Genomic DNA, 18,463 nt, shown 5'->3' on the forward strand with positions numbered 1-18,463 from the left:
TTGAAGAGATGGCAGACAATCTTTATCTCCCTCTTCTGCCTTACTGGACTGCAGTCCAGTTTACAGTTCCCGGCACCGGAGGGAGAGTTGTTTTAGGGCTACGCTATTATACAGTCATCGTGTAATCTCTCCATGTTTGCACTTCCTGCCGTGTGCGCTTGTCACACAAAATTAAAGCAATAGTAGACACATCTTTCACACACATCCGTTCTGACATACAGCTTTTAATTTATCTTTAAGGCCGTTAAAACACTTATCTATTACTGTATGGCAGTGTACCTAGTGCAATGATAGAATAAGAAAATGTAGATATATGATAGGCTAATACATATTATTTCCACTCAACATGATATGCTTGTAAAGTGATTATCTCACAGACATACAGAACACTCAGGACTGGCGTCAAGGTCCCAGGGATATTCTCATTGTAATTATCAGTTCTGGGAGGCACCAAAAGGGGGGCAGCATTGAGCCCCTCTACACCTCAACATCTGCAGTTTAGCAATGAAGTTTCTGACGCAGTGACTGAGCATGCTCCTGACGGCCGCTGAGGAGAAGTAGAAGATGATTGGGTCCAGGCAAGCATTGAGGGTGCTGAACAGTAGTGCTCCAATCCTCCAGCTCGCACTGTCATTTCGGACAAACCCCACCACATGGCTAACGTTGTAGGGCCCGAAAGAGAGAGAGAAGACCAGCAAAGTGCCCAGTGCCAGGCCTATGGCCCGTAGGCGCCGACGCCGACTAATGTGGGGCAGTCGAGACATGATACGGATTAGGTTGACGTAGCAGAAGACACAGATGAGTAACGGAACACAGAAAAGGACAAGGAAGAGTTCGATGCGCACAGGGAGCAGGATGTAGAACTGCTCAGGGGTGAACTCCCGGTAGCAAGTTCTGGGAGGGGAAGGTGCCTGGGTAGCATTACTGTCTACAGCACCACTGTTTATCCCCTGGATGGAGGGAATAATGTAGATGATGCTGAGGTTCAGAGAGGACACCACCCAGACCATGACGCTAGTCATCACCGTGTAGCGAGGACTGCGGCACAGGGAATACCTGAAGGGGAAGGCCACTCCCAGATAGCGCTCCACACTCACTGCAGTCAGGAAGAGGGTGCTGTTGTAAATGGTTGTGTAGAACAGGAAGTTTGAGACAGGACACAGGAAGTAGGGGAGGTTCCAGGCCATAAAGTCAACGGCCTCCTTCATCTTGAAGGGCAGGAAAGCTAGGAAGATTAGGTCAGAGATGGTGAGGTTTAGGAGCAGGATGTCAATGGGAATCGGTTTGCGGTGCACTTTTCGACAGAAGGTGCAAAATGCTAGAATGTTGGTAGGGACCCCCACCAGGAAGGTGATGATGTAGACAGTGAGCAACAGGTCGTGTGACGGCATTGTGCTTACTCCATTAGTCACACACACAAAGAGACCCTGGAGGGAGAACAGAATGCCTTGTGAAAAGTACCATTACATATGTAACACATAATCCAATAATTTCAAATCAAATGTATTTGTTTGTAAAGCAACTTTCGTGCAAATTGCAAATCAAAGTGCCAGGAAAAAACAATAAAAGCATTCATATAATAGACACCATGATAGTAAAAGTGTAATAGTAGCCTACATGAATAGTCTCAATGCCAGACCCATGAGAGTTCTTTCGCTGATACACTACGTAAACTGCGCTAACTACGTTACTGAATGCTGCAGACCTCTTTATGGGTCTGGGACACTTCATGCAAAAATCTGTTTTTCAAATCCTGGCAATTCATTGGTAGCGCCAGAATCCTGGCGACACCAATCAGTAATGACTTTCGCAATCAGGCGCTCACACCCACACTGGCCCCGCCCATCTAATCAGGGCTAACGTCTCTCATTTGCTGCTACGACCTGTCACTCTTTCAATTTTGACCCATAGATAAGCCCTCAGAAAACTCAAAGTTTGGGTGGTGAAGTGGCACAGACTATTATGTAGTATGTGAAGCGCAGCAATTCAACATTATATTTGAGTCTGGAGAGAGACTAATACATGAATGATTAAAAAAAAATATATAAAAAAATAATAATAATAATAAAGGTCAAAGTAAAATGAAACATTTTGTAATGTGCATGAAATTGGGGTGAGAATTTAAAGACTAATGAAAAATAATAATAGGAGTTTAATAAAGTAAAATAAAAATAACCAACAAAAAATGTAGATAGACTGCTCTCCTTCTTGGTCAGCAAGATGGAGTAACTCTGTTGACTGGTGCCAAAATCCAAATTTACATTTCAAGTTTTCAACATGAATTGATTATGAATTAATTGTAAATGCAGATCATTCAAGTGACAGTAAAGTAAAGAATTTCCTTTCTCAGCTAGAAAGTTGTGTGACATAAGAACTTACCCCACTGGACTTTGAAGAACAGGAGTTATCCCACTGGATGCTGAAACGTTCTGACGGTAGGTTACTGAGCATCAGTGGGATCAAACCTGAACCCCTCCTCCATTTACATGGAGCACTGATATGCTGCCCTGGACAGCGGAAATGTAATAATGTTCTTCCGCAATTATTGTTCTCAAAGCTATCCAAACGTTTATCAGCAACCACTGTATGTCCCTGTGTGAGGAGTAATGATCACTGCCAGATTGGCAAAAAAGGCTGTGTATTCTGATCATGAAAATATGAAAAGAGATCGAAATAATCTATTGCTACTGTATATCACCCACCAGAGGGCAGAGTAGTTTTACATGACCAGGCTATAGCCTAATCTTGCCATGGAGGTCTGTGACTGGGTTGTGTTAGGGAGGCAGGGGGCAAGAGTCCGCTGTGGAAGCAGGGTAAACAAGCGCCAGGGAAATGCTTATGTCCAAGCCTTGTCAAACATGTAGAAATATCCGGTTTGCGATCTGACAGGAGAGCATACTGAGAATGGTAAGATTACACCCTGTGCTTCCCGTCTCCGAAAAGTACAGTTATAGTTTTTACAACACATTTGCAGGTGCCCTATTGACTTCCATTGTTGTTCAGTGAGAGCCTGCAGAAAAACTATCTTAATACTGGAATGATCAGTGAAATTATGGCCTTCCTGTTTTAGGTTCATGGTAGACAGACCACAAATAGGGCTAAATGTCCAAAATAGCATACTACCCCTTTAATACTACGTTAACGTTACTGAATGTAATAAGTTACAGTAAAGCAAATTGGTTTTATATGCGTAGGTACAGTAGTTAATCTATCGCTGATTGTAGCTAGCATAGCCATTATCATCAAGGAAAGGAACCTATCTAGCCTATAGGTTGTTGAAATTACCTGAAGGATATGGTGCTTTATGGATCACCCTACAATGTAATCATGCCAGCTTGCCAGCAAGCATTGCATAGGATCATAATGTTAAACTAGCTAGCTTTATAATGAGTATTTTGCACTAGCAATAACATACGGCCAAAAGACAACTAGGAACTGATTACATGACCCTACAGCATGTCACAAAAATTGTGTTTCTAGATAAATGGTAGGCCTAATACAATTTCCACTCAGCATGATATGATGGTAAAGTGATGTCACAGACATACAGAACACTCAGGACTGGCGTCAAGGACCCATTGACACTCTCAAGGGGGACATGTCTCCTTGTATTTGTCAGTTCTGGGAGGCACCAAAGGGGGGCAGCAGTGAGCCCCTCTACACCTCAACATCTGCAGTTTAGCCATGATGTTTCTGACGCAGTGACTGAGCATGAGAATTGAAAGACTAATGAATCGCAATAATAGGAGTATAAAAAACTAATAAATAACCAAAATTGTAGATAGAATGCTCTCCTTGGTCAGCTGCATTTTGATCAAACTTCAGTGTACATACAATGGATAGAGCATAATGGATCATCTCAATCCAGCTTGTCCCTTTTCTCTGGATGGCCCTCATACTCACACACACATACTTATTTCACACACAAACACTTACACGCAAACACTAACACACATGCTCACACTTATTTCACACATTACAAGCAAATCTACCCAATCATTTACCCCCTTTGTGTGAGGGAGCTGAGGGAGGTCACTATTCTCTGTGTTCCATAATAAGTCGACCAGTCAGGAGATAGTCAAGAGACAGCACAATATCTTATCCATTGGTCGATTCAACCTTATCTTTACTCACAGATTAACACCCTCATTAAGTCTGCCTATGTACTGTAGACTATAGAAGGAGATTATTGTTTTTTTTCCCCTTGCAATTTACTGCGACTGCATGTCCAGTACCCAGAGTTCTCTAGTTGGCGTTTGACTCATGACAGAAGAGTGAAGAATTTCCTTTCTCAGACAAAAAGTTGCACAACACAAGAACTTACCTCACTGGACTTTGAAGAACAGGAGCCCCATGATTGGATAGTTATCCCACTGGATGCTGAAACGTTCTGACCATACAGAACATCAGTTGGATGCTCATTGTCGGATCAAACCTGAACACTCCCCCTCAATTCATATGGAGCACTGATTCAGCATGCTGCCCTGGACAGTGGACATTTAATCACCCTCTGCTGCAATTATTGTTCTCAAAGCTATCCAAACAGCGTTTCTCAGCAACCTCTGAATCTCCCTGTGTGAGGAGGAATTTAGCAATCACTGTCAGACTGGTGCAAAAGGCCATGGCTGGCTGGGATACAATAGGTTAGTTGTATCTTTGTATGCTGATCATGGAAATATGAGAAGACATTGAAATACAATCTGATGCTATTTCACCCACCAGAGGGCAGAGTAGTTTTACATGACCAGGCTACATCCAACCATACAATGTTGTGAAGCTGCTGCCTCGAGTCAATGTTAGTTGTTCCCTAGCTAAGAATAAAGGACAAAAGCAATGATGTAATATAAGGGTAATGATACGTTTCATAGGCAGTAGTTTATCATCATGAGGGTAATAAGAAAGGTCAAGCTTGTGGCTGACGTCAGACAAACGTACACATATTTCACACACACTCTTTCTGACGTACAGCTTCTGGTTTTAATTTATCTCTAAGGCCAATAAAACAAGTATCTATTACTATATGGCAGTGTACCTAGGGCAATGACAGAGCAGTACAGAATTGTGATTCTACATATATTATGATACATATTATTTCCACTTTACATTATATGCTGGTAAAGTGATGTCACAGACATACAGAACACTCAGGACTGGCATCAAGGACCCATTGACACTCTCAAGGGGGACATGTCTCCTTGTATTTATCAGTTCTGGGAGGCACCAAAGGGGGGCAGCAGTGAGCCCCTCTACACCTCAACATCTGCAGTTTAGCAATGAAGTTTCTGACGCAGTGACTGAGCATGCTCCTGACGGCCGCTGAGGAGAAGTAGAAGATGATTGGGTCCAGGCAAGCATTGAGGGTGCTGAACAGTAGTGCTTCAATCCTCCAGCTCTCACTGTCATTTCGGACAAACCCCACCACATGGCTAACGTTGTAGGGCCCGAAACAGAGGCAGAAGACCAGCAAAGTGCCCAGTGCCAGGCCTATGGCCCGTAGGCGCCGACGCCGGCTGATGTTGGGCAGCCGAGACAGGATACGGATGAAGTTGACGTAGCAGAAGACACAGATGAGGAAGGGAACACAGAAAAGAACAAAGAAGAGTTCCAGGCGCACAGGGAGCAGGATGTGGAGCTGCTCAGGGGTGAAGTCCAGGTAGCAAGTTCTGGGAGGGGAAGGTGCCTGGGTAGCATTACTGTCTAAAGCACCACTGTTTATCCCCTGGATGGAGGGAACAATGTAGACGATGCTGAGGTTCAGAGAGGACACCACCCAGAACAGGACGCTAGTCATCACCGTGTAGCGAGGACTGCGGCACATGGAATACTTGAAGGGGAAGGCCACTCCCAGATAGCGCTCCACACTCACTGCAGTCAGGAAGAGGGTGCTGCTGTAGATGGTGGAGTAGAACAGGAAGCCCGAGACAGGACACAGGAAGTAGGGGAGGTTCCAGTCCATACCGTCAACGGCCTCCTTCATCTTGAAGGGCAGGAAAGCTAGGAAGATTAGGTCAGAGATGGTGAGGTTTAGGAGCAGGATGTCAATGGGGATTGGTTTGCGGTGCACCTTGTGACAGAAGGCGCAGAATGCTAGAATGTTGGCGGGTACCCCCATCAGGAAGGTGATGATGTAGACAGTGAGCAACAGGTGGTGTGACGGCATTGTGATTAATCCATTAGTCACACACAAAGAGACCCTGGAGGGAGAACAGAATGCCTTGTGAAAGGTACCATTACATAGCCTATGTGACACATCATACAATCAAATCAAATCAAATGTGTTTTTTGTAAAGCACCTTTCATGCAAATTGCAATACAAAGTGCCAGGAAAAATCATAATAAAAGCATTAATATAATAGACACCATTATAATAAAGAGTAGGCTAATATTACATGAATGATAAAAACAATAATAATGATGAAAGAGTAAAATTAAATAAACATTTTGTAAAGTGCATGAAATTGGGCCCGAGAATTGAAAGACTAATGAAACACAATAATAGCCTAGTATAATAAAATAACATAAAATAGAAAATGAAGATAGTCTTGGTCAAAAAGCTGCTGTATTTTGATCAAGCTTCAGCTTACATAGTCCTCCAAACTTATAGAGTGGTGAAGTGATGTCATTATTATGTAGGCTGAAAAGTTAGCATCGCAGCCATTTGCTTCTGAGTTCTAAATCCCTATGGGGAAAATGAATGGGATTCGCGAAAAATGTGTTTGTTTATCAGAGAGTCCCAGACTAGAGTAGGCTATGTGTTTTTATAAAAGTTAAAATACATAATTGAAGATGGATTTTGAAGCCTTTATGGTTCTGAGATCAATGTTGTTGAGATAGGCTAAGCCTATGCTAAACTGGACTACATCAGTCAAATGGCCACCGAGTTTTTGTGCATGGCAACACGCACCAAAGATAGCAAATGTCCAGTTGTCACTCCCCCCCCTCCCTCCTTCCCTCTTTCACTCCATCTTGTTGTTGACCTGCAGTTCTATGTTGCCACCACAAGAGGCAGTGGTCCCAGAACACCAAAACAAAAACACTATGGCTGTGTCCGAAATGCCTGCTACCTGCTACCTGCTATTTAGTATGTGAGAAGTAGCATGCTACTTAGTACCTACTACTCCACGAAAACTATATAGCAGGTGAGAAAATGTAGCATGCTACTCGAGTCAGGTGACCGGAATGCGTGGGTTATTTCATTAGGTGAATGACCGCTCCACTGGCTGGCTAATTTAGCTGGTAACGTTGCGTTTCCATGGCTACAGGGCTACTAGTTCTAAAGTTACGACATCGTGAGTTCTCAGAATCAATTTTTTACCTCACATATAAACACAAAACTGCATTTATAGCTCCGTGTCGTTATAACTACACTATCTATCAAAAATAATAATTTTTCCATGGACAAATTTAGCCAATACTTACATTTAACAACTCCCCTGCCTGACAATCACCGGCGACGGCTATGACAGCTGTCCTGAAAATTTTGCTGAACAGTGACGTAGCATGCTCCAATTTCCGGAATAGCATGCTCTGAACTATGCTACGTTTTTCGCCGTTTTTTTTGCCAATATAGCAGGCAAGGTAGAAGGCGAGAATAGCAGGCAAGAGGTAGCAGGCACAGTTTTGAAGTAGCATGCTACTTCTCGCATACTAAATAGCAGGTAGCAGGTATTTCGGATACAGCCTATGACACCGCACATTTTCCAGATCCTCAGTGGTGTAGTTGATACAGTGCCTGACTCCCATGCCAAAGGTCAGGGGTTCAAGCCTCGGTGTGGGAGATTTTTTGTCTCTGGATGTTATAGAAGTTATGTAAAAATGTGGTTACCTGGTGGTGCTATGTCAGTTATTGAATTAATGTGCAGTAATTGAACATTTGAAATACTCCTGTTTTGAAATTATACCTACAGTATAGGTGTATACTGTAGGTGCCTGACAGACAGACGGGAGAGATCCCATGGGAACAAAACATTGTATTTATTTATTTTTATCTCTAAGGAAATGTACAGTCTGTTTTGCAGATGAATTAACTTTTGTCAAACTGATTGTGCCACCACAAGAGGCAGTGGCACAATTGAGTATAGGTGTCTCAGTAATTAGCCATTATATATTAGGCTATACTTTGCATGTATTTACCAGGTAAATGTTTAGTAATTGGGGGACTGTGAAAGGAAGGGTTACCCAAAAATGTTCAGAGTAAGTTAATTTAGCAATAGAAATCCATAAGCCTAGGGCCAATGGGCCTAGGATATAGACAATAAACTACCGTGGAATGGTGGTGGAGCAGTAGAGCAGGAGCATTTCAGATTACTATCTGGGTTTTTCGCTTACCTTTGTCCAGAAACAGAAGTTGAACCAATTGCAGCCAAATAGCTAACGTTACAGGAATCATCTGTGTAACTGCTTTAGCCACTGACTGATACCATTAATGTTATGGAAGCTGCTAGTTGTTGTGAGCTCATGAGCTAACTGGCTATCCCGCTCTTATTGTGCTGGATTAGCATTGGAAGCATTGGAACTGATGTGTCCAGGCGACAAGACCTATCTTAATTTATCAGACATTATCTAGCTAGCATGACTAGCTTCCGTCCTACCAGTCCTGAACAGAAACAAGCCAGCCACGCACATAAGCCAGGCTGGACCTGGCCTGGTTATGTTATAGTAGGAGTTGCCTGTATTTTATATGTGATTTGTATTTTTAATACACTTGTGAAGCACTCTGTGCACTCGTGCTGCGAAGGACACTATAGAAATAAAGCTTTACTTACTTACTTACTTTCTTTCTTACTTACTTACTTACTTACATTTGACTCAAGTAGTCCGTTTTCAAAAATGTTTAGCATAGCACATCGACCTCAGAACCAACTATGGCTTAAAATTTCACAAAACCCATCTTCAAAATCATGATGTTTTAACTTTTATAACAAAACACACTCTAGTTTGGGAGTCTCTGTTAAACACACCTTATTTTCAGCATTTTTTACAAATCCCATTTTCCCTTATGAATTTAGAACTCTGAACCAAATGGCAGCGATGCTAACTTTTCAGCCTACGAAAGACCTCACCACTCTTAGGTTGACTAGATAAGACAGTGCAGACTCGGAATCAGGCCCATGGATAATGGATAGTGGATAATGAACCAATCCAGCTTGTCTCTTTTCCCTGGACTACCGCACCTTATCCTCACAAACACGACAACTGTCCCTACCTCCTCACACACACACACACACACACACACACACACACACACACACACACACACACACACACACACACACACACAAACATACTTATTTCACACAAACACATACATACTTTATTCACTATAAGAAAATCCACCTAGACATTCATTTACTCCCTTTGTCTAAGGGACCTGAGGGAGGTCACTATTATCTGTGTTCCATAACAAGTTGACCATTCAGGAGGTGGGAGACAGACCAATATCTTATCCATTGGTAGATTCCAGATTATCTTTACTGAAACAGTTAAACCCTCATCAAGTCTGCCTATAGACTACAAAAGTAAAGAATTCCCTTTCTCAGCTAGAAAGTTGCGCGACACAAGAACTTACCACACTGGACTTTGAAGAACAGAAGCCCCATGATGGCATACTGTAGTTATCCCACTGGATGCTGAAACGTTCTGACTGTACAGAACATCAGTTGGATGCTCATTGTCGGATCAAACCTGAACACTCCCCCCCAATTTACATGGAGAACTGATATGTTGCCGTTGACAGCGGAAAATTTAATCATCTTCTGCCACAATTATTGTTGTCAAAGCTATCCAAACAGCGTTTCTCAGCAACCACTGCGTGAGGAGGAACTTACAGTAGCAATCACTGTTACATTGATGCAAAAGGCCATGGTTGTCTGCAGTGTTGGGCTCGTTACTCAAAAAAAAATATTACTTATTACTCATTACCCTTTTTAAAAGTAATATCGTTACTTTACTTATTACTCCCAGCCAAAAGTAACTAGTTACTTATGTAATATATTACTTTCCATATTGACTACCTTTTGCAGCGTGCTCATCACGGTCCGGTTCTCTTTCCACCAACTTCATGTTGCTGTGTTGGCGTAGCAAATGTTTCAGGAGATTTGAGGTGGTGTTTCTGGCCCAAGAAAGAGTCTTAGTAGAACTTACACACAGTTTACACTTGACGACAACATTCTTGTTGTCTTTCAGTTCCAGGAAATCGAAATAGTGTGCGTATTTCCAGCCATGGAATGTTAACGTCGTCATGTTCAAATAGCTCCGCTCGCTCGCTGCTTGCCTGGTAATGTGACGGGACGTGATATGAGCGGAACGTTCTTCAATCTGAAATCAAAACTTTATTTCACCCTTTGTAAAACGAAAATAAATAAACAGAGCAGGCCTATGACAAAAGTAATGCAGTAGCGAGCTTTCTGGGGGCAAGTAACTAATATTATTACTGAAATGTGATTAGTAACTCGCTACACCCCTCGTTACTGGAAAAATTAATATTATTACTGTAGCGCGTTACTAGTAACGCGTTACTGCCCAACACTGGTTGTCTGTATCTTTGTATTATGATCATGGAAATAGGAGAATATGAGAGATTGAAATAATCTGTTGCTATTTCACCCACTAGAGGGCAGAGTAGTTTTAAATGACCAAGCTACATTCAACCATACAAGGTTGTGAAGCTGCTGCCTCTGGTCAATGTTAGTTGTTCCCTAATAAGGACAAAAGCAATGACGTAACATATGGGTTACGATGCGTTTCATAGGCTGTAGTTTATCATCGTGGGAGTCATAAAAGCAAGGACAAGCTTAAGGCTGACGTCAGACAGACTGGCTTATGATTTATTATACAAACAATAGCACTGACAACAATATGCAATATGAAAAAATTTGTTCAGTTGTGTTGACTTTCGTTGTCTTTTATTATTGTCCTTATTCAGCTCTGCGTTGTGTTTTGATTTCAATAAAAGACGGCCCCCAATCTCACACAATACCACACAGTCCAGTGTCCCTTTTCAGGTGTAGTCCAAATGAATCTCTCCAACACGGGATTTGAGCGACAATCAAAGCTGTTTTATTACAGAAGGTTTTACATATAAAAGACGATGGCATATAGTCTAGTGTTCAGCTGGCCTGTCTGTATGGCTGTCTAACCCAAATCAAAGCATTGGTCTTGTTGCAACGTTCTTATGTGGTTTGAGTGCCCCCTCCCCCCGTCTCTTCTCCGATAAGACTGTCTTTCTGGTCTCTTCTGGCTTATGGCCTTGTGAGGTCAAGATAACCTACGCCGCCTCGTCGCCCAGGTCTCCATCTCTAACCACAACAATTGCTGTTGTCCACAGAATGTACCAACCATGGAATGTCATTATCTCATATGGGATGTTTGTCTATTGCGAAGGGAAACACTTTTCTTGCAGAAACTCCAGCTGACAGCACACACAGGGGTCAATCATCATAATTAGAAACAGCTAACAGGATCAGGCTAAACCATGACATTTCTCTGATTTTCATCAGTTGGTTTCAGATTGATCCTGAGCTGAAGGCCTGATATCATGGTCCATGTCTGTTCAGCCGCATCCTGCAGCCCTTCAGGAAGTGACTGAGCATTCTCCTGACATCAGAGGAGGACAGGTAGAAGATGATAGGGTCCAGACACGCATTGACGGTGCTGAGCAGGATGGCCTTCATCCGCCAGTCTGCACTCACCCCCCAGATGAAGCCATGTATGTGGCACTGGAGGGTCGGAAACACAGGGTGAACACCAGCAGGGTGCCTAGCGCCAGCCCTATGACCCGCAGGCGCTGGCTCCGGTTGATTTTGGGTCTCCCGGAAAGGATCCTTATGAAGCCGATGTAGCAGAAGCAGCAGATGAGGATGGGGAGGCAGAAGACAAGAGGACCAGAAACATCTCCAGGCGTACCGGGAGGAGGACCCTCAGCTGCTCCTCTGAGAAGTTATCATAGCATCTGTTCTGTGCCGTGACATTGGCGACGTTAGAGTAGTGCATCACAAAGACGATGCTGCAGTGAGACAGGGAGACGATCCAGAAAATCACGCTGGCCAACGCAACGTAGATGATCCTGCGTTGCGCCATGTACCTGACGGGGTGAGCTACGCTGATGTAGCGCTCCACACTGACCGCAGTCAGGAATAGGGTGATGGTGTAGATGGTGGCAAAGAACATGAATCCTGTGACAGGACACAGGGGTAGAGGCAGGCTCCACATCTGGTTGTCAACGGCCTCCTTCATCTTGAAGGGCAAGAAGGCCAGGAAGATGAGGTCGGAGATGGTGAGGTTGATGAGCAGGATATCGATGGGGGCGGGTTGCAGCGCACCTTGCACAAGAAAGTGCAGAATGCCAGGATGTTGGCAGGTATCCCCACGAGGAAGGTGGCAATGTAAATAAACAGCACATAGTAGCTGGGGAGGTTCTCTGGTGGGCTGCTCATAGTGAAAGCAGGTGCTGTCAGGATTGTGGTCACTGTGAGACAAGAGAAAGGAGAACATTAGACTGCAACCTGCTTGATGCCTGGTCTGTTGAGAGATAATGACATAGTTTTTCTCCTCAGCTTACCTGACTACACCGTCAGGGCAAACAATATGATGCGCAACAGCTAGCCTACTACTTTATAACATTTCCATGGAAACTGACCACAACATGCGGACTGTTTGACTGTTTGTTATAATAGTCATTAGTTCATCTGTCACTGATACATTGCTTCAAATTCTGAATTATTCTACTTGTGGTGTTGTACTTTTAATCTTTTAAAATGTTTACATCAAAGTCAGAAAAACATTTATCTGATTTTATCGCCCATTTCTGGCATGTGGATGACTGGAGCATGTAGGGTAGCCTGTATGCTAATGATGAGAATCAAATCATTTTTGTTGGCAATACTACAGCAGCAGTTCATCCTGGAAATGGTCACCTCTATGAACAGACACATTTCTAATAAGTGAGCCAGTGAGATTTGCGTGTCTAGTTTGGCAAACAACTCACGTTCTTTGATGGGATAATCACAAAAATACAGAAATGTTTCTTGGATCAAGATGACAAATTTTAGGTTGGATTAAATATTCCTAAAGCATCTTAAGAGGTAATCTTCAAAATGAGACCAAATGTGTTTCAAAATTCAAGCAATGGCAGCACCCAGGGGTCTGCTTGTCTAAAAATGTGGTCTATATTGTATGGATAGATTTCCATATCTAATTAAAGTAGTATGCCAAAATAAATGATCTGAGTAATTTTAGTCAACGAAAGGAAGAGTTTTCCTTATCCTCTGCTATAGCTATTGTGACACTACTGTACTGTATCTAAGATCAAGAAAGGGTGACTAAAAAGGAAATTATGTTAGGAGCACCTTTGCAAACCATCTGTCTTTTTGAAAAACAACAATTCTGTATCACCCCCATGATTCAGTATAAGACACAGTATCAACCACATGTTTTAAATAAGACAGGACAGAGCACACATTCAATACTTTATTCACATTTTACCCCCAAAATAATGGTTGGTTAGAAACAGCATAGACAGTTGAATCACGTTTACATTTTTAGGACAGATTAATTTGATGAACACAACCATTGCATAGTGCTTATTTCAGAACAATAATTTACTTAGCATTCAAACACACTGTAGGTGTGTGTCTCTCATTGAGAATGCTGTTATACTTCATATCATAATCAATATCAGGGACTCGGCACAGTTCTCTGTCATGCAATATTTTAGAAAAGTTAGCTTCCTCGTACATTGGTCTGTGCAAAGACATGTCTTGCTCTATGATCCATAATCTTTTTTTTTTCTAGAACAAAATCACCATACCAATTTAGAAATACAGAATTAAAGCTACAAACCCAGGATTTGTTGAGGGGGGGGGGTTGTAAACAATACAACTTATTATTATTATTAATAATAATAATTAGCAGCAGCTCCTCTTGTGAAATACTCTAGAATTTCTTGATTATTATCACTTGATTATTTCATCAGCAGCTTATGCAAAAGTATGTGGTAATGATTCCAGTCCTTGACAGTGCATTCAATATGTTCAATTTGACTCACTCCAAACTCAATGATTCCCATCATTTTCACATCATCTTCAGTTTTCTTTTTAGATTTCTTTTTTAAACGTTCTTTGTCCCATTGCCATGGTTATTGTTGTTTTATTCTCACATTATTTCTAACTTAACTTGGTCAGGTTTCCTCCAGTCTGCTTGTCTGTTGGTGAAGACAGTCGCACCACATTGGTCAGGGGATTCCCTGTTAGGGTGTTTCCAGGGCGATGATGCTCCTCTGACCTGCTGAATCTGCTCTGCCTCCCACACAGCCTTGCCAGCATGCCCCTGGAGGAGGCGGGCGACAGCATCAGCATGACCACGGGCTCCAGGAAGACATTACAGGAGCTGGAGAGCATGGCCTCGCTCCTCCAGCTCATGTTCTCCTTCAGCACAAAGCCCACCATGTGAGAGACGTTGTAGGGCACGTAGCAAACCATGAACACCACCAGCGTGGAGAGAGCCACGGCCAGGACCCGCCTCTTCCCCGCGATGGGCAGGCTGGAGCTCCACACCAGGGTCAGGCAGCGCGCGGTGCAGAAGGCCGTCGCCACCAGGGGCACTAGGAAGAGCAGCAGCGCCATCTCCAGGCGCAGGGGCAGGAGCACCACCAGCTGGGCCTTGGTGAAGTTCTCGTAACAGGCCGACACGTTGCTGGAGGTGGACATGAAGTGGGCCCCTTCCTCGGCCATCAGGCCAATCCCCAGGTGTAATATGACCACAGCCCACAGGACAGTGCTGATGATACAGGAGATGCTGGCACGGCGGTAGAGCTTGTAGCTGATGGGGAAGGCGATGCTGAGGTAGCGGCCCACTGTCACGATGGTGAGGAAGAGGCAGCTGCCGTAGAGGGAGGCGAAGAGGAAGAAGCTGTAGACCGGGCAGAGGGGCGTCGGCAGCCTCCAGTCCTGCAGGCCTGTCTCCAGGGCTTTGACAGGCAGCCAGCCCACCAGAGCCAGGTTGGCCATGCACAAGTTGAGAGCGTAGACCACGTTGGGTGCGACGCCCCGCTTGCGCGCCTTGCGGACGTAGACAAGGAGCACCAGGATGTTGGACGGGAGGCCCACTAGGAAGGTGCAGGTGTAGACAAACAGAGCAATGCCGTCTTTGGCGTTCATTTTCCCGGGAACCTGCAACGCTTCAGCTAACCGCTACTGGCGCTGCCTTGGGGGTTCAGGGGCACAAGAGGCACAGCTTTCGAGGCATCCTCTGAACTCAACCGAATGTCATTAGGTTCGTAAACATTAGTAAACATTAATGCGTCAATGTTCCTTAGTGTGAAACAAAATCCCCAGCCACGTAAATCAGTAAACACAGTAAATCTATGAATAACCTTTCATTGTCCTCCATTCATCAGTCCTGTCCATGACTGAACGACATCCCTGTACTGGAGACGTCTTGAGAAGCATCCGTTTTTCCCCAGGTCAACACGGCATAGCTGAGCAAGACCCAGTGAAGATCAAAAGAAGAAGAGAACCTCTCTACTGTGGACACTTGCTAGGCACTGAGAGCAGGTAGGTAGTCACACGTCTTTTTTTAATGGGGAGGAGGAAGTGGGGTGGTGCATGTGTGTAGGGGAGGGTAGTGGGTTGGGGAGGGTAAGGGTGGGGTGGGGCGCAGCATGACAGAGAGACAGATAAGGGGAGGTGCCCATTCAGGCAGAAGAAGATGGCATTAGGAGGCACCAGGCTGCCTTAATTGCCCCCGCAGTGGACGACAACTGACAAGCAGCATCTGGGCCCTTTAGTGAAATGATTCAGAATGATTGGGCTTTTCAGGAAGCACATGCCCACTGAGCTGCAGCCAGTCCCTCTAAATGAACTGGAGGACCAGGCAGTAAAGCCATAAAGTGCAGTGGTCTATGATCATCGCATGAGAGCTGGGTAGGGCTTGTAGGATTGTATGCAGCGTGGCACGAGGGATTACTTTTCCTACACATTTCACTTCCATTCTGAAATGAGTGTCAAGTTTTATCTGTAGAATGGGATTCAGGGGCTTTGGTATGCAATTACTTCTTACGAACAAGTCGGATTGGTTTGGTCTCCACTCACATATTGCTGAGAAAGTGACAAGAGACTTTGGACTTCCCTAAATTTACACTGCAAACTCTATACACTGTAAAACCATGGAACATGTTACCTAAACACTAGTATGTAAAACCTAAATGTCAGCTGTTTATTTATGACTATAAGTGTTCTCTTCAACACTAATGTTTTTTCAATGTTGCAGTCAAGCTTTTTCAAATTTTTTCAAAACCATGAGAACGCCTCAAACTAATAAGTTAGTTCTAATTCTAAACACTTATTTACTTGGACCTTCTCAAGTGTTCTTGGTCTGAAGTTTCTTATCTTTATCCCCATATAATTCATTCAAATGTCAATGGCTATGGTTATGAATTCCTTATGTCTCACGTCCGGATTCTCTCACCTTAACACCAGCAAAGAAGCAATAAATGTGAAAACCATCCATTGAATACATCTGGAGTCAAAGCCTCTTTAATGGGAGTGTGGTCAAACATCCAATGATCCACTGTCCTGGGGCGGTCTACAGAATATTGAACAGCTATATAAAATGGACATGCTTTTTAGATTTAGATTCCACTTTAAAACACAACCTTTTGTAGAAGATTTAAAGTAAAGCTGTGCCAGCGTATGCATACTATACTCATGTAGGGTTAGAATTTTAAACTGTTTCTAATTTGCATTATTGGGCCTGTTAAAAGCTAAAATAGGAAAGACATGAAATCCGAAAAAATGCATGAAAGACGAGACTTGTATCCAAACGTATAAATTGTATTGATTGCATTAAATATTTCACAGGGATGACTAAAACACTTGTCCCAAAGCCACTCTTTAATTGTCTTGGCTGTGTGCTTAGGGTTGTTGCACTCACCCCTGAGTGCTTTGGAGCAGATTATAATCCAGGATCTTTCTGTACTTTGCTCCATTCATCTTTCCCTCGATCCTGACTAGTCTCCCAGTTCCTGCCACTGAAAAACATCCCCACAGCATGTTTCCACCATCATGCTTCACTGTAGGGATGGTATTAACCCGGTGATGAGTGGTGCCTGGTTTCCTCCAGACATGACACTTGGTATTCAGGCCAAAGAGTTCAATCTTGGTTTCATCAGACCACAGCTTCCGTCTGGCCACTCTACCATAAAGGCCTGATTGGTGGAGTGCTGCAGAGATGGTTGTCCCTCTGGAAGGTTCTCCCATCTCCACAGAGGAACGCTGGAGCTCTGTCAGAATGACCATCGGGTTCTTGGTCACCTCCCTGACCAAGGCCCTTTTCCCCCAGTTACTCAGTTTGGCTGGGCGACCAGTTCTAGGAAGTCATGGTGGTTCCAAACTTCTTCCATTTACAAATGATGGAGACCACTGTGCTCTTCGGGACCTTCCCTAGATCTGTACCTCGATACAATCCCGTCTCGAATGTCTACAGGCAATTCCGTTGATTTCATGGCTTGGTTTGTGTTCTAACATGAACTGTCAACTGTGGGGTCTTATGTAGATAGGTATGTGCCTTTCCAAATCATGTCCAATCAATTGAGTTTACCACAGCTGGACGCCAATCAAGTTGTAGAAACATCTCAAGGATGATGAGTGGAAACAGGATGCACCTGAGCTCAATTTTTGAGTGTCATAGCAAAGGGAGTGAATACTTATGTACATTTAATTTTTTTATTTTTAATAGCCTACATTTGCAAACATGTCTAAACAACTTTCTTCACTTTGTCATGTGTGTAGATTGTATTATATGTGTGTATTGTGTGTAGATTGATGAGATATGGAATCCATTTTAGAATAAGGCTATAACATAATAAAATATGGGAAAAAGTGAAAGGGTGTGAGTACTTTCCAGATACACTGTAATCTGTATTTTATGTTATTAGTTGCTACAACTTTGAAGAAAGATGAATCATACATACGCTATCCTCATCCTGCACTGTGTGACCTCAGATGAAAAGTATGTTGAAAATAATTCTAATTTCCTCATTGCGCGATATCTACTGATACAAATAAATGCATTTGGAAACATTACGTAACCTATTGAAGCAGACACGTGGGATTACAGCATTTTTATTGACGTTACTCATACAAAGTCTTTGTCACAATCGCAAGGCTGGATCCAAACAGGCTGCACTAATCAAACAACAGCAGTGTAGATAGATGGGAGAGTCATTCATCTTGCCGGTCAATAAACGAGATGACCTGAAAACAGATGAATCAGTCTTATTTGCTCAGAAAAACTGAGTCGTCGTCACAACTTGTGATATTCAGGGGTCAATTTATTTCTAGGTGTATCTATAATGTGGAAATACAGCCCATGACTAAGAATTATGATTAATTTTCAGTACCACAACATACCAACATGACCAAGACTCCAAAATCTATGGCTTTTCACAAAAAAACAGTGCTAACCT

General features: G+C 43.3%; 3 protein-coding genes across 3 annotated transcripts; all 3 read right to left on the minus strand.

Moving 5' to 3' along the window:
* Positions 1 to 434: 434 nt before the first annotated feature.
* On the minus strand, positions 435 to 1,391 carry LOC311322871 (free fatty acid receptor 3-like; the record flags this gene model as incomplete). Its single annotated transcript, XM_084454989.1, has 1 exon — positions 435 to 1,391. One exon carries the CDS (start codon positions 1,389 to 1,391, stop codon positions 435 to 437), a length of 957 nt encoding a protein of 318 aa, XP_084311115.1.
* Positions 1,392 to 5,176: 3,785 nt separating this feature from the next.
* Positions 5,177 to 12,434, minus strand: LOC311322872 (free fatty acid receptor 3-like; the record flags this gene model as incomplete). The annotated part of the gene is made up of 2 exons (XM_084454990.1): positions 5,177 to 6,064; positions 12,321 to 12,434. The coding sequence occupies 2 exons, from the start codon at positions 12,432 to 12,434 to the stop codon at positions 5,177 to 5,179; spliced, it is 1,002 nt and encodes a 333-aa protein (XP_084311116.1).
* A 1,728-nt stretch (positions 12,435 to 14,162) lies between these two features.
* LOC311322873 (free fatty acid receptor 3) lies at positions 14,163 to 15,155 on the minus strand (the record flags this gene model as incomplete). The annotated part of the gene is made up of 1 exon (XM_084454991.1): positions 14,163 to 15,155. The coding sequence occupies one exon, from the start codon at positions 15,153 to 15,155 to the stop codon at positions 14,163 to 14,165; it is 993 nt and encodes a 330-aa protein (XP_084311117.1).
* Positions 15,156 to 18,463: the final 3,308 nt, after the last annotated feature.

Source organism: Borostomias antarcticus, assembly GCF_949987555.1.
Source record: "Borostomias antarcticus genome assembly, chromosome: 21".
NCBI lineage: Eukaryota > Metazoa > Chordata > Actinopteri > Stomiiformes > Stomiidae > Borostomias > Borostomias antarcticus.